This window comes from Polistes canadensis, unplaced genomic scaffold, assembly GCF_001313835.1.
Source record: "Polistes canadensis isolate GaletaPanama2010 unplaced genomic scaffold, ASM131383v1 scaffold_120, whole genome shotgun sequence".
Lineage (NCBI taxonomy): Eukaryota > Metazoa > Arthropoda > Insecta > Hymenoptera > Vespidae > Polistes > Polistes canadensis.
The window spans coordinates 198,346-223,779 of NW_014569667.1; the positions used below are offsets into that span (position 1 = coordinate 198,346).

General features: G+C 33.0%; 1 protein-coding gene across 5 annotated transcripts in view; it reads left to right on the top strand.

Moving 5' to 3' along the window:
• Positions 1–25,434, top strand: part of LOC106787937 (histone demethylase UTY) — a 41,527-nt gene that overhangs the window by 7,981 nt on the left and 8,112 nt on the right. For 4 of the 5 annotated variants that reach the window (XM_014750720.1, XM_014750723.1, XM_014750724.1 and 1 more), the window contains exon 4: positions 25,051–25,229. In XM_014750720.1, coding sequence (XP_014606206.1) covers positions 25,051–25,229 — 179 coding nt within the window. Of the gene's footprint in view, positions 1–3,585; positions 4,818–25,050; positions 25,230–25,434 lie in introns of those variants that run through there. The other variant, XM_014750725.1, reaches the window with a different exon arrangement.

Sequence of the window (25,434 nt, forward strand, 5' to 3'; positions counted from 1 at the left end):
ATGATATGTATGAAAAAGTGACGTACGTACTCTGTTACTGTTACTTGAGAAAGAAAAAGAATGGCACAGTCTCGTTTCTTATTTCATTTCTTAAATAACTTCGACTATATTTGGGTTCATTTGAACTTTCGACGTTTCGGAATCTATTATCGTTTGATTTTCGTTCGATCCATGACTACCACTATTTCCGTATGCATATATATAAATATATATAATTATATACATAGTAGTTTTATCTGTGAATAATACCCATAAAAGAAATATCATTAATTGAAGAAGTTACGTTCCCAGAAAGAATAACCGCATTGAAAAGATTAGAATCTTTTTCAAGTAACGGTGTCTCCTCAGTGTCTTCTTATTTGTTCATTTTCGTCTTCTTTCGCGATTCTACTCGCTACCGCACAAGCTGCATTTCTATTTTTTTTCTTATTTCTTTACTTTGATTTATATTTATTTCATTCCTTGGCCGCGCTATACCATTGGTCTGTTTTCATGCATTTGTCAACCAAGAAAGTTAAAATTAGTCGTCGCAACGTTGCACTGGGGGGAGTCAATGACACTTTTCTGTATACGTATTTCTCGATATGTGTATCCAAAAATTAGAAATATAGAAAGTTAAGTGCTCGCGTGTGATCACTCTGATTTTTTCCATTTGGATTCTCTCTTTTTTCAACAATGTCGCTCGATACAATTGATAATAATATTGTTTATCTTATAAGAATATACGTAAATGCATATATACGTGTAATTTTTAATTATTCCTTTGATTATTCGTGAAATATAGAATTTTAAGGTGAGGAAAATTTGGTGCGTTGACACCATAAACAGCAGAGGGAATGTAGCAAGTAGGTACACTTGAGTCACGTGGTTAGAGAGGAGAAGGTGCGTGTCGAGACCACGTGGTTTTGCATCTGATAAGCGAAACTCAACATGAATGGAATTTACACCTACACTTTGTACTTTACCACTTCGGTAAATACTTTCGATTATTTCTTTTTTTCTTATACAATTAACCTATACTTACAAAAGTACAAGGTAAATTATACATACATATATGAAATATATTGATTAAATTATTCGAATTTGTTGTTTAAAATGATTGTTTTTAAATTTAATCTTTCTTTCCATGTAATAATACATTGTTTCATTTAGGATTGATATTAGAAGAAAAAATTTGAAAATGGGAATGGAGAAAGAATTATAGAACAAAATGAAGCAACATATAATCTATTATTATCATTCATTCGATCGTGTTCTTCTTCCTTTGACGCACAGATGGTAACTAGTAAACACCAGTCGAGTTTATCGATTCGTATGAAAGTAACAGTGTTCTTGTGAAAAAGCGAATCGGACTAGATAAGAGAAGGCGTTGGCATACTTTCGCTCTTTGGTGTAAAATATCTTCTTATTGACTTATTGTGAAATACTTGCTGGAGAATCGAAGACGCGTTTCGGAATTGTATATTCGGGAAGAGAAAAAAAACACAATCTAAAATAGAACGATCGATTATTATCCTCCTGATGAAAAAACAAATTCTTTTGATAAAACATTGATTTTGACCTAATATAAGGTAAAAGGGGACAAAATAAAATTAAATTCACATATATACATGTGTAAGAAAGATATCCTGGTACGACTTTGATAAATGTCCTGATATAAAAATAAAAAAAAAAAAAAATGACAAAAAATACAATTGAGAATCACTGTAAGGAAGAATTTTTACCCTAAGATAAACCAACGGTGAAACAAGAGAAACGAAACCGGAAGACGGCGGGGTTCTATATACCTCTATGTATTTTGGGTACACGCGTATGTTTGCGAGAAAAGTGGGGATACAAAATTGTCGGTCGACGAACGAGTTTTTTTTTCTCTCGATAAACACAACCAATGCATTTTCGAAGTTATACTTATATATGTTTTCTTTTCTTTTTATTGCTTATGTTTTTAAACGATAACAATTAGTTCAAGGTTTTTCTTATCAACGTTTAAATTTATATGACAACCGTTGTGTATCTATTATGCATTTAAATTCCTTCCAATTTGATTTTTTTTTTCATTGTTTAGTTCAAAATCAACCAACAGTTTTCTCTTACATACATACATAAGTGCATTGACACATTTGCATTCTCATATTAGTTTCCATATCAATCCTTTGCCTTTTTTAGAATCGATGGATTATAGAATCGATGTTAACTAGACCTTTATGAAATTTTTGTATCGAAGAAAAAAAAGACAGAAGTCGGAATTTGTAGTCGATTTTGAATTGTAAACCGTGCAACACCCTTCATTGATTTATTTCTTAGGGTGTAATCGAGAAATCGGTTGACCAAAGTCGATTTAAAAATAAGTAAGCTAGGAAACCGGCTGAAGAGGAGATACCGGTTGAGAGACCTTGACATAAAATTACCCCCTTTTTCGGGTTCCGAGAGGTTTCGATGAAAAGCTTTTATTATCTTCGCTTATTTATGGTCGAGATGATGCGTTACCTTTCGTTTAAAGCAATTAGGTTTTTCCTTTCTCTTACTTTTGTTTTTAAAGAAAATAAGAAGATATGTACTCGTAATCGGTATAACATTTTAGCTATATATATATAGTATTATATATTATTTTGTTAATATAGATATAAATATTAAACTATATATACTTTACTATAAATATTCTACTTAAAACGCGAAAGGATAAAAAATAACTTCAAAACAAAAATATCAACATCAAAAATAACTGCAACTATACCGCGTGCCAATATAATACATACTCTAAATTTGTCAATAAGACGATAAAATGATAAAATAAAATAAAGATATTTAATACAATTGATTTAATACAATACGGTAAATTGTGCATCTTTGCAATTTGTTTGAAAAGTTTTTGGGGGGTGGGAGGGGTTGCATATGGCTGTGTGTGTCTGTGTCCGAGAATGTATTCTTTTCAACATTGTTTAAATAATAATTTGATTTTCTATAGGATATCAAAGTATTATGTTCAATGCTTAGGAAAAACTCTGTTAAAAGTCTTATTTCCGACTTCGTCGGAAGGCGCTTTGCATTGATAACAATGCCGACGAATTACTAGTAATGACTGATTTCCGGCTTCGACAGAAACATATATATATATATATAATTAATAAAAATAATTAAATTTATTTATTTATACGTGAGGAAGAAGAAGGGTTTAATTAAAATAAGAAATAAAACACTTGGTTGAGCCAATAGAACAAGGTATAATACATTATCGGCTCATCAGGGAAAAGTCTTGTGGCATAAAAACCCTTGTTGATAATTCAAAAAAAAAAAATAGTAAAAGAAATAAATACTAGAAGTTAAATATTAAAAATTTTGTGTACGTGACAAAAGGCAGGTATAGTAGGTAGTAAAGAAGTTGCTTATTCGTAGTCGTCGCGTGGTGGAGGGTGAAAGGACAAACGTAAAGGATGGATGGATGCATCGGGCGGTGGCTCGAGCGCGATTGTCACGATGCGTCTGTAAAACAGGGCCATTGCGCACGCGCGCTTCCCCAATCGCGTCCGTCCGTCCGTCCGTCCATCCATCCATCCATCCTTCCTTCCTTCCTTCCTTCCTTCCTTCCTTCTTCCCTCCCTTCTCCCTTCTCCCCTTCCTCCTCACCTTATTCTGTTGACGAAGGAGAGGAGCGCGCGTTTCCCTTTGGCGTGCAGTTTCCCCCCTCTCACCGCACTGTTCCGCATCGAACAACGACGACGACGAGAACGCCGCGGCATGGCTCTAGCCATCCCCACTCTTACGGAATTTCTAGCCACCCCCACTTTACTCTTAGTTACTCCGTGCAGCCACCGTCGTCCCGGTCGTCGTCGCGCCAGTCGCATGAGAACCTTCGTGGGGAAAAGGGGTATTTTTTTTTAGTGCGCAGAGTTTGCCTTTTTCCTTACTTCATACTGCCATTAGTCTATATATATATATATTTAAATATATATATATATATATATTTTAAGATAATATAATAATATAATATATATATATATATATACGTGCGTGTGCGTGTGTGAGTGTGTATCATCAGTTTATAAATCATACAACATTTCTATATATGATCAATCGAGAAAGAGAGAAATAGATAGTATAGTGTCACGTTTTCATTGGGAAATCTTCTTGATAACAAAGCCAAGCAGTGTGTGTAGTCAAAGAAGAAGAAGAAAAGAAAAAAAAGAAAAAAAAAGGGAAAAAAAAAAAATAAAATACATAAAGAGAAAAAATGTACAGCAATATTGGCGCAGCATGTGCGTCGTGGTAACGGAAACCGCGAGTGTTCATAATTAGTGTTGTATAGTGATGTTTGCTGCTATGTTGATAATGGTGTTAAAATGATATTAGTATTGTCATAACGAGTAAGATTGTGTTCAACAGAAGAAATAAAGAGAGAAAGAAGAGTAAGGAAGAAAGAAAAATAAAAGAGAAGAAGAGAGTGTCATCGTTCCTCGTTGGTCTCTTTGTCATTATTATCGTATGAACGAACATAGGTGTTCTCTTGAGCGTGGTATTAAAACCGTAAACGCGGCGTCGTTCTTGGGATCGACGCCCTGCGTCCGTCCGTCCGTCTGTCTGCCTGTCTGTCCATCGATAGGTCGCGAATTGTGCTCGTGTGGATGATGGATGATTGAGAGTGATGATGTCTAACTACTAAGTGTCAAACTGTTGCCACCTGCCTTCTCTTTTCGAATATTCTTTTTCTTTTCTCATGCGTGCTTTATTTTTCTTCATAACTTTGTGATCATCATCGCAACCCACACGACCAAATATTGGATTAAGATCTTCCATTATCTGCTTACGGATCAATTTCAATGGTGAGTTGTTATTTCAAATAATTCTTTTCTCTAACCGTTCGAATGGGTTTAAACGTTAAATGAATGTCCTTGATGAAAGATAAACAAATAGAAACACATAGGTTTCTTTTTTTTTTTTTTTTTTTTTTTTATATTGAAATACTTGATTATTGTCGAAAGATTTTCGCGTAGAGTTATCGCGTCACCGTAAGATTTTATTCTATATCATAAGAATGGTCAGGTTCTTTGATTTTTCGGAGCTCGAATTAGAAAAAAAGAGAAAGATAAAGATAGATATATATATAGAGAGAGAGAGAAAAAGAGAGAGAGAGAGAGAGAGAGAGAGAGAGAGAGAGAGAGAAAGAAATAAAGGAAGGAAGAGAAAAAGAGAGAAGAGAGAAATGGCGAGTGAAAGCAGCCTGGGCGTGAAATTTTTGGCGACTGGCTCGATCGATGCTTCGTGGACGAAGAGGACGAGGGGGCCTCTTCTCTCCCTCCCTCGTTCTATACCATCATCCTCGTCCTTTGACCCTTAAACGAGCAAGCGCCGTGTGCGCGCAAGGAAGGTACTACAGCCCTTCCTTCCTTCCTTCCTTTCCTTTCTTTTCTTTTCAATTCTTTTTAGACTTTTTCTTCCTTCCTTCCTACTTTCTCGTCTTTCTTATTTTCCGTCTTCTTGTTTGTTATCCCTTCGTTCCTTATCTTATTTTCACTTTCTATTAACGGTACGTTTTAAATTCTTTTTGTTTACATATATATATATACATGTAAACAAAATTGTAATAATCTATTGATTATATTGTAATTGTTCCTCGAACAAATGTCGATTTTAATTTTCTAAATTAAAATATGAGAAGGGATTCCTATTTAACAGTAAGATTAAAATAATGTGTTTCGACATTCTAATATAATATTCCCACGAATAAAATGTAGAAATAATCGATCAGAATTGTCGATTACCGTGTATATTAGGTCAATGCAACAAGTCTCATAAACGCCGAGTCGGATGATAATGCGCGAAAGGTTGTTGAAGAATGTCGCGTTCAGCGCATTACTCTCTCTCTCTCTCTCTCTTTCTCTCTCTCTCTCTCTCTCTCCCTCTCCCTCTTTACAAATGTGTATTGCTACAGCTGAAAAACTAGGTCACTCGTATATATATATACACTTTAAGTTTGGTATGTGTATATTTTGTTCGTACGTGTTCGCGCCGTTTGCTTGGCTTACCACTCGCCGCAACTCGCTTGTGACCTGGCCACGTTAATTGTGACTTGTAATTACTTTATTACGAGAATAGAATTTAATCGGTCCTCCCCCCCCCTTCTACCCCTCTTCTTCTTCTTCTTTTGTCTTTCTTTCTCTTTAATATGCAACATATATTAACATAATTTTTTTTTTTCATCGTTTAAATCGCCATCGTGTTCCTTTTATTTTCATTGACCAATTATAAATAATATATATACCGGATTAATTTTGCAAAACAATAAGGTGGATACAATATTCGAATGAGGAGCATTTTTACCCTTACGTGAAACTTTATTTAATTTTAATAAAAAAAAAAAAAAGAAAACCCCGAATTAAAACCTACGAAAAAAGAATGAATGTACACAGAGAGATGCGTGCGTCATTATTGCGTAGGGAATGATAGAAGCTCTCTGCAAGTCGGCACAGTACAGAATTGAAATTCCTGATTTCACGGTCAGTGACCATGGCATTCGGGCAATGCCGCGATGTTGTCGAACGAGTCGAAGATCACTGCCCTTGCTTTTTTTTTTCCTTTCGATGCAATGGGATCGATGACATTAAATGCCATTATTCCCATAAACATTATTTCGAAAACAATTACGAATGTAATAATAATAAAAATAAATATGTGTGCGTGCATGCGTGCATGCATACGTACGTGCTTGAATGTATGTAATTTTTATTGATTACTTATAACAAATATTAGATTTCGAAGTTAATCGACAAAGTTTGAGTAATTTCGTTCGTTCGTTCTTTGATATTAATGGTAGACACGGTGCGATATCCCATAAGAAAGTAATCCACACGCGAAACTAGTTTTATAACGTGTACGAAGGGTTACGTCTATGTACTTATGTATAATCAGGGTGCGAGAAAGATAGGAATAAACAGAGAAAGAAGAGAGAGAGAGAGAGAGAGAGAGAGGGGGGGTTTAGACTGGATGTATGCGCTTGCACGCACAGTTAGTCACGCGTACACACGCGTGCTTGCTTTTTGCTTGAGAGAAAAGATGATACAGGTACTAGATAGAGATACTCGCTCTCTGCGAGGTCATTCAACCCAAGCTTACTTATTTTATACTCTTCCAACCTTCTTTTTCTTATTGCCTTCCATTTTTTTTATTTCATCTTATCTTAATCCATATAAGAGAATGAAAAGACTAATATAACATTCATATAATTTCCTTTTATATTCTTAATTATTTCTTGATATTTAGAACAAAATTATTATACGTAATTTTTTGATTGTCAGAGAGGGGGGGGTAGGGAGGGAGAGAAAAAACAACAAATAATTCAACAGTATTTTCTTTGTTCCTACTTACCTCCCTTTATCTTTTTCTGGAATATAAATAGTCGTATTATGTTGAGAAGAGCGAGGTTTTGTCGGTTCTGAGGAAAGCCACGGAATGGCCATGAGAGTTCACTATCCCCACGACTGAGTTTCATCTCTTCTACCATATCATTTCTCGTGTGATCTCAACGTTTCAAATTCGAGATATTTCCATCATTGGTGACAGACAAACAAACAAACAAACAAACTAACAAACATACAGATAGGCGGATAAAAGCGTAGTTATCGATGAGGTAAGAATCTTTTCCGTTGTAGACATCAAAAAAGGATTTTATCTTTTAGCCCATGCGAAGAAAACGATATCCTTTCTTGGCTCCTAAAACTGGTTCCACTGTCGTTGCACTTTCTTGAGCTACATCGACCGTTGTCGTCGTCTTCTTCGTCGTTTTCGTTGTCTTCGTCGTTTTACCTCTTTCTATTCGTCCTTTGCTACAACAGCAAAAGGAGGAAAGAGAAACGCGAAGGAGCAAGGAAGAAAGATAGTAGTAGAAGATAGAAGAAGCTAATGCCGAAAGAAAGGGATAGCCCTGGTAGAGAAACGACGAATAAAGTGCAAGGTCTCTTTCTATCTCAACCTCAACTTCAGCGCGTCTTCTTCTTGGCCCCTCAAATACCGTCGTTCGTCCCCATCGAGCCTCTCAAGCAAAAGCCCAGGCACAGGCCTACCTTTATCCCTTCCTAACTTCTTTTTTACTTCTATGCAGACCCAATCCAACAACAGAGGGCGCATCGTTGTTAGAAGGCTTAGGAGGAGTGAGTTTTCGTGTCCAGCAACAGCAGCTTGCTGCTGCTGTTGCTGCTTCTTCTTCTTCTTCTATATCTTTTTTCTGTCCTTTTGCCTTTCTATCTTCAAGCAGTTCGCAAAGGCCCACGGGAGTGACCCTGAAAGTTCAACAGCCCTCCCTCGAATGGCGCCCCTTTGCTCCTCCGCATACCCCACCGATACTCCTCCTCTCCTATACGAATCCTAACTTTGCTTAGGGACTCCACTTTTTTACTTAATTCTTCTCTACTAACCCTGTAGAGAGAGAGAGATCTCCTTATTTTTTAAGAATATATTCCAACGATATTAAATTATCAATAAAGCGAATAATCGAACAATTTTTACTCTTGTTGTATATTATTTATTCGATTATTACCAGATTTTTTTATATACATTTCCTTATTATTATAATAATCTTCTTGTTGATATATTGAAGAGAATTTTGATTTGATTTGATTTATTAGAAAAGAGTGTGTGATGTGCAACAGGTAGACTGAATGAATGCTGCCCATGGGAATCGATAAAATTCGACATCTTTCTGATTTATTTCTTCATTTTATGATGAGGATACGCTCGAATTTATTTCCAACGATATATCAAAGTTCTTCGTAGGTAGTATGTTTAAAGTCAATTCATACTTTGCATAGAAAGAGAGAGAGAGAGAAAGAGAGAGAACGTTAAGAAATGGTAGTCACGATATATCGTGGCGAGAGAAGCACGTTGAGTAAGGTCAAGGCGACAGCTGTTTTACCACCGTCGTCATTGTCGTCCTCGTAGTAGTCGCCGTGGTTGGTTACCACTCCTCCGCTAGTAATTGTTTTCCTCATCACCTATGGAGAGTGATGTATACACGGGTTTAAACTTCTATAACTGCAAATCAAATCCCTGACTTCACCGATTTGATAACGTCATCTTTAATCAAACTTTATCGTCATAATAACGCACGCGAGTATTATTTATATCATATTTTTCATCGATGTATTCTCCCCCTCCTTCCCTCCCTCCCTCAAATTCATAAGTTATTAATAATTTTAATTGTTAACATATAATTATATTTTCTTCGTAGAAACAATTACAATGAAGCTTACAGATGTTTATCCCTGCAATTGATTAAAATAACAAACACCCCTTTCTTCGTTCAATCGGAATAAGAAGACACTCCTCTCCCCATTTAATTTCAATATAATCGAATAAATAATTCTTCTCAGTTTTCTTGAAAATAATATTTTTTCAAAAAAGTTATTCTCTTTTCATTTCTCAAAACTTGCTCTCATCTTGTCAGCTGATAGCAATTTAACAGCATTCGTATATGGTTGATATCCGAAGAAAACGAAGAAGATACGTACGATAGTGTTGTTACGTGTTGCCTGCCTGTTCGATGAAGGCCTCGTCCTTCGTACATATACACACAACACACACACACATACACATACAACACAACACACGGAACCCACACATGTTCTATAGAAAGAAAGATAGTTGGGAGAGAGAGAGAGAGAGAGAGAGAAGATATTACACTGAAAATGAATACGCGTGTGTGTGTATACGTGTATATATATGTGATGATGAACGTGCTGAGCGAATGCAATTTGCAGTCGTAGCCAACCATACGCGCCATGCAACGGCGCGTAATCGAAGCTTACGTCATCTCCCAACTCCCACCAATTCTTTACCCCTCTCTATCTATCTTTCTCTTTCTCTCCTCCCCCTTCCCTCGACCCTCTCTTTTCTGTACACGTGCACGAACACTTCTTCGTATGTAAAGCAATATAATCTGCACGCTAGCAGCTACAGCAGCATACACCTTCTCATTGTTCTCTTTGTTCTTTGTTCCTTTTCTCTTGGTGATTTATAAAATCACTTATTTAGAAACTTTTGGCCCCTCCCCTCCCTCTCTCTCCACCTCGGTGTAGTCTGTTTTAACATATAACAATAATTAAAGAAATCTAATGTAAATTAATAGGAATATATAAAGTTATGGTTATATATATTACACGGACGACATAACATCATCAACGGCTAAGAATAATCATGAAGTAACAATACGTTCTAATATTACACAACACTAGATAGAGACTATTATTAATAGTCAAAGAACGAATCGAGTTTAATATCGAATTTATTCTTGGTTTTGCGTAATAGCGAAAACTGTTTATTTTTTTTTTTCCTTCTTTTCTTTTCTTTTTCTACGAGAAATCATTATCTTGTATTATTGTTAGCGTAGTAGAGATTTTTTTGTCTTTTACGAGAGTTAATTATGTATCGTGGTCAATAATCCCGTTTAACGATACATATGTTTATATATGTATGTATTCCTATACAAATACACTATACGTTATGCATGCATTTATTGTCGCGCGCATAGACATCGTATATGTATCCTTATTGATTAATTAATCCTATATATCGTTAAATATATAATAAATAATATATATATATTAAAAAAAGTATGTAAGAATTCTTTTATTTCCGACTTTGTCGTAAAGCGCTTTACATTGTTGACAATGCTTAGGAATTACTAGCAATGACGAAATTCCAGCTTTGACGGTAACATATATATATATATACACACACACACACATATTTACAGGAATAGATTTTCTTCGAGTTATGTTTCGAAATGTGATATAGTTAGAGTTAGTTGGGTGGTGGTGGGGTGGGGGGTAGATGGGGGTTATGTGTAGTAGTATATCGGTCGATAAATGTCGAGGGCTAAATTTCGCTTTGTGCAACGTAACTGTAACAATGCTCGTTATCGCGCAGGTCGGTAGAAAAAAAAAAAAAAAACTCTTTCGTAGGATGAGGACAGAAAATAAACGCGTACTCGAGGAGAAGAATCGTTTGCGCTTATCGTTCCTGATGCGACGTGTGCTTTCGAATGAAGGGGGGAGGCAGACAGACAGACATATGGCAAAATAAAAGAGTGAGAGAGAGAGAGAGAGAGTGAGTGAGAGTGAAACAGAAGGGGAAAAGAAAATATCATTATTCGATACAATAATATCGTATAAAACAATACTAATTGTAAGATGGGGGGGTGAAGGTTTTTTTTCTGTTTTTTTTTTTTAATACATAAAGTATTAAAGATGTTGCAACATTATTTTATTGGCCGAGCCAACATTTGTATATTTGCGTATGCAAATTTAACGTAATCTCAAGATCGCTGGAATTGGCACGGTTAAGCGAGAAAATAAGAGTGGGTGGTGGGTGGTGGGTATCAGCAACGAAATGATAGAGCACAGAGAGAAGTTTTCTACACGTGTCTTTTCCTTCCTTTTTTTTTTTCATTAAGAAAGAAGGCAAGTGTAATAAGACCCAACGATTATGCGAACCATACGAAATATTTGCGTGGTGTCGTCTACAGTTGAAACACGTTTCCGATAATGTTGCACATCGGTTGTGATATCAGAAGTTAATTTATATTTTAATCGAAACAAAATATGTTTCTCGTTAGTGATTTTATTATATCGATATTACAAATTTCGTATTATTATATAATTATATATATATTAAATCGTATTATTATAATATTAGTGTTGCGTATTTGTTGCATAGGTATAATAATCGCAGTATATAATTGGCCAAAGTAATAATGATCTATTTATAATTTGAACTAATTTGATTATTATGTATATTCTTACGAAACATTGAACTCGCGTGACGAAATTAACACGATTTCCTTTAACCAACTGATTTATTAACACTTTGGTGACCGTTCACGAGTTAACTCGTGTTAAAAAAGAACACAAAAAACAAAAAAGAAATAAGAAAAATAATATATATATTCTTTTTTCTTTTAGAAATAGTAAAAGTTGAATATAATAAATAAAATTTATTAAAATTTATTCATATTGTTTTACTTCCACATACGCTTCCAAAACAATAACCAGCCACATGAGATAAATTTTCAGAAAACTTGCCGGACCCCCATAATCTTAATATTTACAATCAATTATTGTTCGTTATTAGAACGAACGAATAAATAATAATACAAAATTATGCAAATAATAAATAAATAAATAATATATGCAATAAATAAATGCGAATAAAATTTATGCTAAATCGGGGCATTGATTCTTTCGCAACGGAAGATACGTTGAAAAGCTAAAAAAAGAAAAAGAGTGGGGGGCGAGGGTTGACGACGACGACGAGAAAGAGGAGGGATGGTGGTAGGGAGGAGGGGGGATCGTTAATCGGGGTACGATTCATGGGGCTCCTTCTTTTACCCATCATTCCGTGCTCGCTTCGCATCTGCCAACTGGGGATATTCAGCGGCCCTTTCCTTCCCTATCTTCTTTCTAGAACGCATATTCGAAAAAAAGGGTTGCGAGAGGTCTGGGTACACATAACCGAGTGTGTTATATGTGCGCTTAGCTTCCCCCCTTTCTTGGTACGATCAATGTCTGTGACGTAACACAAAGAAAATAATCTCTCCTATAATATATATGTACATACCTAATATACAAGAACTATACTTCGCGTGTGAGCTACCATCTTTTCATTTAAAAAAAGAAACTATACAACTAAACACACACACACACTTCCTCCCAATCGTAATATTTTTTCAATATCTAATCGATGTTTATATCATATTTTATTGTCATTTGTTTTGTCTTGAAAGAAAATTGTTTGTCTTTTTTCTTCTTCTTGTTCTTTCAATATTTCAAATTATTTCAATCATAACGAATGATTATTATTGACTATTGAGTAATGAATTTTTGTTCGTAATACTACGATATAGTAGTAGTATATGGTACTAGGGTGGTAAAAATCGGCTAGCTAGCTAGCTAGCTAGCTAGCTAGCGTGAGCCAACCGAAGGGATAAATAAAAGAAGGGTTCAATTCGAATGGCATGCCGGTTTCCGTGCGATGCTCGTCGACCCCTTGTTATTCAATCGAAACGAAGCATTACTCATTTATTGTCCTACCTAAAACCCCCTCCCTCCCCACCCTCCCTCCTTGTGCGATGTATTTGTGTTAGATGGTCAGGGGAAATTGCATGCTCTGGAAACAACAGTCGTACAAAAAATGTTAACGAACCAAATCGAAATTTCTGACCAAACCTGATCAAAATCTGTTCGACATTTTTCCATTGACAAATATTCATGATTTTTTTCTCGATCAACATATACGTAACAGAATAAGTGGGAAATACTTAAAGGGGGTGGAATGGGTTGGCTGGTTCAGTAGATCGAAACAAGAATAAAATGTTCATACAAACATATGTGTCCTATTTTTAATCTTCTTTCAAATTTATAGCGAATTTATTTTGAGTTTTTAATTAAATTGTATGCATTTAAATTCATAAGAAATATTTAAAATGACCTCTTTGTACTCCTCCACGTAATAAGCAAACATATTTTCAGCCATTACACGAATGTGTTGGAAACTTTGTTCAATTCTTTCGCGAAGTATTTTCACATTGTTGTTGTTTATGGGTATTTTGTAGGTAATAATATATTTGAATAAAAATCCCCATTAGTGAAAATCCAGTGGATTTAATTCGGGTGAGCTGCAATTTTATTGACTAACCAGATAATTGAAAAGAAAAAAGAAAAGAAAACAAACGATTTCTAAACAAGTGGATAGGTCTTGAGTGATTTTATTACCTGATCTGTTCGCTTTTACCTGACTGTCCAAAAGTGGTGTCTACAAATAATATTTAAAGAAATATTTCTTCCAACACGTTGTTTACTTTTCAGAAAATAAATTTCAATCTTATATCTTACAATTATTATAGATTTCGTTCATGTTTTTTTTTTAAATTGCGTACATCGAATATTTAGATTTAATAAATTTGTGTTTAAATTTAATCGTTAAAGACAATATATTATAACTCTGATTATATAGGTCCCATTAAATGTTAAAGGATACCATGAAAGAATGATACTTTCAAAGATGTATTATAAAGACAATTCTAGCCTTGAAAATCGAACGGAATCTTATCGAGTGATTTGATCATCCTCCGATGATTCTCCTTTCGAACAAATATTTTATCTTTCCTTTTATTTTGTATATTTGCTTTACTCTTTCATCATTAATATATCAATAACAATTAAAACTATTGTCACGCATAAAAATAATATCCGATATGTTTATTCTTGTTTGATATAAAATTAGGAAAAAGTTTCATAGAGAAATCAATAGAATTCACTAAAATATTTTGTTTCTTTCCCACTTGAAAAATTTCTAAGTAGCTCGTTACTCTCTCTCTCTCTCTCTCTCTCTCGTTTTTTCGCAATCATTCGTTAAACAAAACAAAGACAGACATATATTTTTTCCATCCCGTCTATCTCTTATTTTTTTTTTTTTTTTTTTATGATAAAACGAAGCAGTTTCTTTCTTTCTACCTTTCTTGGGACCTTTCACGGCGAAATCTCAGCGGCCATACGAAAGCCGCCATTTACCATAGGATTTTTAGAAAAGTGGACCCTTTACAAAGTGGACCTCTTCTAGTTGAGTTTTTGTTCTCTTCCATCGTTCCTCAAGCCACCCTCGCTCTTTTCATTTTCTTCTTTTTTTTTTTTCTTCTTCCTCTTCCTTTACCTCCCATCCTCTCCCCCCCCCTTCCCCTTCTCTCTCTCTTTCTCTTTCTCTCTCTTGATCAGAATCCATCTAACCGATTCTTCTCGATCGACTTAAAATGGACTCTCTCACGTGAGAGACGAGATTGGTCCCTTCTTCTTTTATTATACGTTCGCCCTTTTCTACGAGAACGGGAAGGGGGGGGGGGAAAAAAAAGGGAAAGGACTAAGGATGAAAGAGAGGAGCTAGGAATTACGACCTTGAGACGACAAAACGGATAGTACGAATACTTTTCCTTGTTTCTTTTTTCTCTTCCCTTTTACAAAATAATATAGTCCCTTTTTTTTTTGGAAATATTTTTGTTTTGCTCTTTTTGATATTCGCCATCTTGAACGAGTTGTGTTAACCCTTTTTTTCTTTTTCTTTTTATTTTTGTATATCATCTCTCGTGAAAATATGATTGATCGTTGTTAAAAGTTACTCATTTTTTTGTTTTTGTTATATTTCCGCGTGCATTATTTGTTACGTAATTAAATAAACACGTGACAATCTTACAATTAGTTTCATTTAACACGTTCGCGAACGTGAATGCTATAACATTCATTTTTATTGTGATGTTAAATAAGAGTGAATGATATTAATTATCATTGAAATTTGACATTTTTATTTAGAATTTTATTTGATATAACTTTAAGTTTTTTTTTGTTTTTGTTTATTGTAATTATTATACCTGTAAAGGTATATATGACTAAACTAATTCTTTAATATATAATAACCTGACTGTCCTTATAAAATTGTGTATTTAATGAAATAATCGATATCACAATTAATTGAAAAAATAAAATATGACTGTCACGCTTTTTTTTCTTTGCCCCCCCCCTCCCCCTCCCTGAAACTTTTACTATTCGCGAAAGTTTTAAAAATACCGTACTATGAACGTATTCTTTTTTTTTTCTTTTTCTTTTTCTACATTTATCCAATCCTAAAATTAATAAAATGTTCCCACGATTTCTTATTGGGGAGGGAGGGAGGGAGGGGGGGGGAGGGGAATAATGGAAAATCGGTTTTCTTCTTCCAACAGGCGTATTCGCGGTCGACAGACGGGGCCCGTCGTCTTTTAAGGGCCCACGAATATATTTCGTAAGCACACGCTAAGGTGTATCATCCTCCAGCTGGTAAACAGCTGCCCACATCCTGTCTTGTATATACAATACTATACTACTCGTCCTTTCTCTTTCGGTTTGGTTTTCTCTTCTTTTTCTCTCTCGAAGCCCTCATCGTTTCTTTGGGTCTTACGCGTTCCTTGTACTTAAAGATCGGCCGAGCAAGATGGTGGTGGACAGGTGTATCGGCCAGACATACTAAAACTTCTTGATAGTATTCGAATAAGTATTAAGTTTGGCACGCGACCAACCGTATACGCGTACCGTTTTCTTTTCCCCATTAAAAATCCATTTAAGGAAGGAAGTACTTATTATTATTATTATTATTATTATTTTTATTTGTTAAGATACCAAGAAGATGAGCGCAGAGTGTTTATTATATTAGTCGTCGTTTATCGTTAAAAAGATTCCCCCATCGTGTTTCTATGTCGAATCTTTTTAAAAAAAAAAAGCCTTTATCAATGCTGACGATGAACATCGTTATTTAAAAAAAAGGAAGAGAAAGAATAGTAGGGTGGGTGATAATAGAAAGGGGGTTGACGAACTGTAGTTCCTATTAATCTTTTCTTTTTTTTTGTTTATTTTTTCTTCTTCTCACATATTCGGTTCGACACTTTTTATTTGAGTCAATATTAAATTCATTATTATTTGCATTCTGTTGTAATAATAATAATAATAAAACAATGACTGTGTTAATTAATATTTATTCGAGTTGTTGGTGATTAAATTTGACTTATGTTAATCGTTTTAGAATCATTTTTATTCGATAATTTTGTTGGTTTGGTTTGGTTTGGTTGTTGATTAGTTCCGTTATCTTAACAGATCGATTTTAACCGCTTGGAAAAAAAAAGAATGGGAAAGAGGAGGAGGAGGAGGAGGAGGAGAGGTCGAACTTTTAATAGGCTGTCCGGCACGATTTACTTCGAGCTTCTTGGCAGTTTGCAGTTGCACCTGCATATGACGCGTGCTGCGAAGGTGAAACGCATCTGTCCCACGTGCTCGCGCTTATTTTCTTTTTTCTTCTTCTGCTTTTTTTTTTCTTTTGCTCTTTTTTTTAATTTCCATCGAAAAGAGAGAACCAAGATGACAGGATACCAATCTGTTTTTTTTTTTTTTTAAATTCTACACAGTTATAGGGGTCCATCAGGCCCAATACTCTTTCGTATTTTTTTTTTTTTTTTTTTTTAAGTTTCACGTGCATTTTTATATACTAGTTGTTGGTTTCATGTTTGATGGAAAAATAAAAATGAAAAGAAAGTAATTATAAAAAAAAAAAAAAAAAAACAAACAAAAAATATAAATGAGTGTGAGCTGAAAAGTTTTGAGCCTAACACAGGTGTGGAAAACCATAAAGCTCTTCAAATTATTTGTGTTAAGACCACAGATTTTGCGCCTATTTTTGTGTGTTAGGTTCAAGACCTTTTTTTTTTAGTTTTTCTTCTAGCGGTAAGCTCAAAACTTTTCAACCTACCCATATAAATATTTTTCTTATAATTTTGTCCCCTTGTGAATTAAATTGTACAAAATTGATTCTTATATCTGATACAAATTGGTATAATAAATGTAAAAATTCTCCCTTCCCTATTATTTTGTACAATGTATGGTTCTGATGGTGGACCCCTATAACTACTTGGTTCTTTCCCCTTGTAAGATAAATAATATTGTTAGAGCGTTTAAAATGTATAAAAGATATCTTTCCAATTCTTAACAGATATAGATATTTTTTTGTTTGTTTGTTTGTTTTTTTCGTTTTACCTTATACAACTTGTTTTTTAATTCATCTTGATGCCATTTGTTTTTTGCGAATAAAATTAAGACAGGTTATAAATATGATAAAAAATAATTTTATGCAGACAAAAAAAAAAAAAAAAGAAGAAATATTGATCGGCCAGCTTTAGTAATGCGAAAAAGAGGCAATCGCGGTGTTGTTTTGGTGTGCAGGTGGGTTTCTTTCATGCAGGTGTAACGTCTGAAACGGCACGTGCATTCGTCCCCGTGCTTCTCCTATGTGTCATCCTACTTTATCTCTTACTTATGTGTGTATAGTTTTTTTATTTTTTTTACCTCTTCTCCTCTTTCAATATTAATTCCATTAAATTATTGGAATAAAAATTGTATACATTTATATAAACCATACTTAAGTATTGGTGCTTCGATAATTGCGCAATGGGGGTGAGGAATAAAAATTAAATTATTTCTATTTCTCTCGTCATGGTGTTTTGTGATCCTCGTCCGAATTTCTAACCCTAGAATTACAAACTTATTTTTTTTTTCATCTTCAAACTACAAACTGAAGTATATATTTACCCCCAAGGTTTTTTAAATCCTAAAAATTATTCCGATAATAATAATAATCAGACTTTTAAGTATATGAATTTTTTGTTGTTTTTGTTTTTTCATGGTGTAGAACAAATTCAATTTTACTAAAGTTTTAATCGGTGAAAAAAAAAACTCGATTTAAATAAATAAAAGTACTGAAAAACGATGAAATCTTCATTTAATTTAAGTAGATATCTACCTTAGTTAGTAATTCTAGGGTTAAGTATTACACATGCACAGTTTCAGAGATCAGAATGCAACAACTGGTCATTCTTTTACGAGTGGATGAATGCCATTCTCATGTGTCTCTATATAATTACTTATTTCGCAATGCAATCACACGCTAGGATGTGTATTCTTGTATATATACACATATTATTATTATTAACTAGTGTTAGGAACTTGAAAGCTCATTACCACAAATACTAAATCCCCATCAATGTTTTCATCCTTGCGCAAAATTCCTTTCATTTACGAACCCTCGTATATCTCATTTCGTTAAAATTTTATGTACACATATATATATGCATAATTTTCGTAATATTAGGGAAAGAAAAGAAATATATACAGTACATTAGAGGATAGGATAATTCAATTTAATAAAATGTTGATAACAATAATGCAACAAAAACGATTGTTCGGTAAGCGTTGGCAATAAAAAAAGCCGATTAATAGGTGATCGGTCGGTTGGTTAGCATTGTCGATTAAAAAAGCCGATTAATAGGCGATCGGTCAGTAAAGTGTTCAAATTTGTACTAATAGTAAATCTTGAAAAAAAAAATAAAAAAGATACAAATATAATACTAATCAGAAAAGTAAGAGCAAGATGAAAGGATAAACTGCGGGGTAACACGGGGAAAAAAAAAACAGAAACCAGAAACGTCGTAACTAACTGCACCACACCATAACACACACACATACAAAGCTGCTGCTGCTGTTGCCTGATGAACGCGTGGGCGTAAAACGTGGGGCGACGAGAGTGCAATGTGGGTCACTAGGAAATTGTTAGTCGACTGTCGTTCTTACTAACTTCCTGTGTTGCTACGCGCTGCTTGCTTGCTTGCTAACACGTACACACACACACACACACACAGAAAGACAAAGAGACATTTTCAATGCACAGGCGCCTTTGTTCGATACTATTCTAAGAGATGTGTGTAGCATTAGAGATACATGCTGTGGTGTAAGGAACGCAACAAGAATAATATAGTCTCATTTTTTTTTCTTTTTTCTCTCTCTAATTTCTTTCACAATTCTATTCATAATTATATGTCATTTAATATTTATTCTTAATTGTTAATAATAAGTAGAATATAAAGTTTAAATGTATTGAGATATAGTATATATATAATAGTTTTTTGTTTGAATTTTGGAATTTTTGTGAATTTTTGTAAAAAGGAAAATTGTATCGGAAGCCCTCCAAACCCGAAAAAGGGACGGAGTATAAATAAATAAATAAATAAAAAATAAGAAGAATAAAAATTTTTTTGGGATGGGACAGGAGGAAGAAAGAACACGTTTTTTAATTAGAATTGATTTTTTTTATTAGAGAAATTCTTGAAATAAAATAATCTAATCTCCATGAAAAATGTAATGTTAAACAGAAAAAAGATGACAACAAAGGAGGGAAAGAGAAAGAGAGATAGGAGGAGGTCGAGGATTATCTTGAAACTTGGCTAACAAATCGTTGGAAACGTGCACATCGGATATCTAATATCAGTGATTTTTTTTTCTTTTTTTTTTTCTTTTTCTAGAAACAACGGAATCGTAGAATCTCGTGTTTACTTACCTGTGTAACCTTGTCAGTAGGCACCGTTTCTTTGCAACTCTAACTTTCTTGCACAATAATACTACAGCATATCGAAGATTATTATCTGCCAAGGATATATAACATCGAACATTATACCCACGCATCTTCTTTAATGCTATATCAAAACGAATTAACAAATTATATTTTATACGTTAAATAAATCAAGAAATAATTAAATTAACAAATATAGAATTGATTTACAAGTAGATAAACAAAAATATCATACCAATATTTAAGTATTTTCTAACGATTTTTCATTCATTGTATATTTTATTAAACAAATTTTTTTTTCTATTTCTACTATATTTATTTGATATTTTATATAATATAAATAAATTCATTTGTAAGAGATCAAAATACACATACCTTTATTTATATATATGTGTATATATATATATGTATATTTAACTATCGTATAATAACGAAAGACAATTTTCATCTGTAGAACGTAAATTCTCATGGTTATAGAAAGAGATCCAAGAAGAGAAAGTCAGAGTCGTAGTAGCACTATAACGACGCCATACCATACCATACCATGCCGTGCCTTACCATGGTTAACTTCAAGATAAATAATGTAAATTAACTTTGAGAAAGATTTTCGAAATAAAGGAAGACCAACATTTTTTTTATTATCCTAACAAAATGAAATGAAAAATATTCAATCAAATACAATAATTAAAGGGCACACCTAGTGTGAAATTTTGAAAAAATTGATTTTTCTTTTTTCGCATATTTTGATAGTCTATATCTTTAAGAATAACATACTGAAATTTCAAATAAATATTTTCAATAGTTTTAGAGTTACAGCCTTCTAAATAGTAGCCGTTTTTTTATCTTTGAACGAGTTTTTCTCAAAACTACATTTTTCAAATTGGTTGCAGTTGTAACTCGAAGAAAAATCATCCGATCTCTTTGATTTTTTTTCTGCTTATTTCATATATGTTTCTCTGTACAATGACCTAAAAGTTTTACGATTGTATCAAAAATGTAATTTTGGCGGGCCAAAACTCATCAAAATTTTAAGCAAAATTCGATTTTTTTTTTTAAAAAGTCTGCCATTTTGTTAAATTTTAATATTTTTTTCACAATTTTAGGTCATTGTATAGACAATACCTTCTAGATTAACAGTATTTCTTTTGTTTTTTATTTCATCCACGGTGTGAAGGTCGGAATTACTGCAGCCTTGTTTAAGCCCTTTTTTTTTAGTGATTTGGGAGATAACGAATAACTCGCTGAAAATTACCTCTTTTCATTTGAAAATTTGAGTGAATATTCGTTAATTATGTATAAAATATATCCTCTACATTTTAAAATATTTCATGCAGTAATTTTCTTTAAAAAAAATCCTAAAAATCATCTTTGTTTTTATGCGGTCACACTAGAGGTGTGCCCCTTAATCTCGAGTAGCAATTTTTTGTTATAAGACATTATTAATATTACCTTACTATGAATTTGATTAATTTTTTATTTAATATAATATGAAATATGTATGATATAAATAGACACCACCACTGCAATGCGTCCACGAATAAAGATGCTTGGAAATATATGTACACGAAACGTTTAACCTTTTGGATAATATCGTACGATCACCCCTTCAACCTCTTAAACGGTCACGAGTAGATTTAGGAACGATAAAATTCAGATAAAGAAGAAACCACGAAGTGAAGGAGAAAAAGAGAGAGAGAGAGAGAGAGAATACACATAAAGCAAAAGGTCTGAAAGGGCTAAGGAAAAGGTGCGAATGTGTGCATGTGGTGTTGTTGGGCCTATCGTTATCTTTCGGTCATTCGTGTGAGACGTAAGAACAAAACGCTCGTTAATAGGTCATACGCTTGGTTTCGTAATTAATTTATGAAGTGTTAAAGCGGCCACGAGTAAGAGAGAGAGAGAGAAAGAGGGAGGAGGTGGTAGAGGGGATACGTGGTACATTAAAATGCACCCCTTTTTGTTGGATCATGCAACGCGATTGAGAACATACTACATACATCCATAAGTCACGTTTCTTACATTTTATATAGCGGAAAATTTGAAATAAACATTATCCTGAAGTTAATTATATAGTTGCTAATGTCTGGCCCCTTTTTTTTCTTTTTTTTTTTTTTTTTTTCTAGAGAAACTGATCGTTAGAATAAATATTTTATAAAAAGTAATTTTAATCTGAATTTTTTAAAATTCAATATCATGATCAATGTATATTTCTATACGCGCAATACATTTATAAATATATACGTGTGTATATAAGTATAAATATAAGTATGTAGATAGGATGGTTCATACGCGTTACGACATATTAATAAAAGTGACTATGACGGGTTGTTAAACAGCTGTTAAATTATCTCCGTTGTAATTTTAACATTTAGCATATTGTTTCATCAACTTTGCGGTAGGTCACGTTTTTATCTTCTCTTTCTATTTCTCTTATCTCTTTTGTGGAAGCACTTTAAAATATATATAATTAGTTATTTCTATTATCCAAACAAAAATAAAATTATTAATAAATAAGTATCGTAGGGAATTTGGACATTAAAATGAACTAGAACTTAGTTTTGATTAATTGTGAAATTGCAAAACTAAGTTCTAGTTATTTTTAATATCCAAATTTCCTACGATACTTATTTACTATATATATATTTTTTATCAATAAGAGTAAGCTTTTTATAACAGTATAAAACAACATTAATATTTGTGATCTGATGAAAATATTTTAATAACGTGCCGAATCTTGTATTTCCGTGAACTCTTCGACGCGTTAAAATTGTATTACTTACCACATTACATCCTAGACGTATAACACATGTATATGATTATAAATATGTTACGGTCAATGTATATATTACGAGCATTGTATAAATTACTCAATCATTCTATACAATGTTAAATCTATAAAATATACTTCAATTGGATGTATTTAAAGTACTGACTTTTTAAAGAACACTTTTATTTTAAGCTCAGATTAGTGAGAAAAATTTATGGAAATTTCTAAATTTATATACAATGTCTTTAACAAATTTCAGTCAATTTATAAAATGTATTTCAGTCGAGGAGAGTATTGGGAACACACAAACAGGGAGTAGGGTGGTAAAACAAACTTACAAGAATTTTTTGTTATGTATTTAAAAGAGTTTTAGGGAACGGGAACAAATCATTTCAAAATGATATGAATAAGGGGACCAACCTTATATATATATATATATATATATATATATATATATAAATATGCATACAACTAATATGAGTGAATAAGAATATGCGTAAAGATAGACTTTCCCACGGTTCGTTTATTATTAGAATCTTTTGCAAGGAGCCCACTCATTCATTCATTCATCGTTCGTTTTCCTAACACTACACGAAAGTTCGTTCTCTCGAGTATAACGCCGGAGTGTATACTGACTCATTCCTTAAAGAGACAACGAACCCCGAAAAGGAAACGACGAGTAAACGGCCCAATGAATGGAATTGTTATGAATGAATGCATTTACTACCATCGCCATTTTTTCCTCTCCCTCTCCTTCCTTTTTTTTTTTTTTCTTCTCGTTCAATGACCCTGCCTGCTTTTCTTCTTTTTTTTCCCCCTCCCCGTTTTCTTTCTTTCATTTTGTGCAAAATTATTTCAATGAAAAATCATTTTATACTATTTATTCGTCTAGATACCAATTTCAATCAATATTAATAATAAACAGTTTTGTTTGAGTGTTCACAAATATAACGGATTAAGATATAACGAAGTTTAGATGTTTCATTTTTCGAATATTACAAGAATGTATGTCTGCTTAAATAAAAAAGACGCTGAACTTAAGAGATTAAGTTGCTGAAGAAGTCCCAATAAAGGGGACGAAACGTTCAATTAATCAAAACTAAGTTCTAAGTTATTTTTAATGTCCAATTTTCCTACGATACTTATATTTATTAATATTAATAATATTGTTTTTCTTTTTAATTGAAAATATTATTTAACATTTATATTATAGCTAGATATATAATACTAATATTAATATTATTCATTGAACAACCAAATATAATATATATATATATATATATAGTATTTATTATATTCTGGATTATATTTGAGTTAATTTTTGTGTTCTCCTTTAAACCTTTTAGTACAAGTGTTCTATCCGCTGTAACACTTTCGCTTTACGAAATGTCGCACCGAAAATGCACACATAGCAACGTTCTTGTCAATCCACTTTTGTACGAACCTTTTCCTAAACGGTTAAATAAGAACTGTGCTTAACATTAAACCTGACGACACTTTATTTATACACATTTTTTAACGTGAGTGATCGAATGACCCCGTTTTAAAAAAAAAACAAAACATATATCTTTATATAGAATGAAATTGTAACCAATTGGATAGCCAACAAAATATTTGATTTTATGTATAAATTAATAATCTACATTTTATGCGTTTTTATACCGCATTTTTATAAATTATATAACGGTAGTTTAGGTTTAGTGTTAATAAAACAATGTTAAACAATAATGGATGCCAGATATATCCGGCATTCGTATTGAAACAGTTAATTTGTTTTTTGTAACATTGTCAAACTACAATTAGATTAGGAATTTTGATCAAATTTGGAAAAAAGTAGTCGAAAAAAAAAAGTATAATTGATTATGACAATCAGACAGGAAGTGTAACTCAGCCTACGTAAAAAAAAAGTAGATGAAAGGAGTTGTAATTGTCGATGATTGTCATTTAATGATTTACAATCAGTCTCGCGATAAAGAGAAAGTGAAATAAAGTGCAACGCGTTATTATGTACTAAGTATCTATTATGCATTTATTATAATGCAAGCTGGTAACTAAAATCAAAGCGAGACGAATTAAAACAAGCCTTTCTACTATTCTATTTCGATTTTATTCCTTGCATTATATAATCCGTATCAATTGTGAATTATTATTTCAAATTTTCTGCAAATATCAAATATATATACAAATATTTGGGAAAAGTATTATGTGTCCTTGGCTTTTGAAAATAGCATAACTTGATCCTAAAAAATATGTTCACCTTATTAAACCAATAATAATTATAATTTCAAAAGTATATTAATTTTATAATTTTGTTGTGTATGTTCAAGGGCGGTGAAAGCTTTTCAGCAGGTGTTATGGGTGGAACCAAGTTTTCCACGAGCCTGCGAGGTTCACCTACGGCTTGGCTTAATGTTGAAGGTCCATGCTGATTTCGACGCCGCTTTGAAGCACCTGACCTTAGCTTTGATCGATGCAACAACACCTGCTTCCTTCTCCAAACTCGAAAGTAAGTTACCAATTTGGATTGATATCTATTGCAATGATCATTTATTAATGATCTTCGTTAGAAATCATTTTTATTCCAACAAATCATATGTTATTTATTTTAATCATGAATATTCTTTATCTTTTATAAGAAAATATGATAATATGCGTGATCATTTTTAAATTGAATAATTTTGCTTTTCTTATGGGGGGGTGGAGAAAAAAAA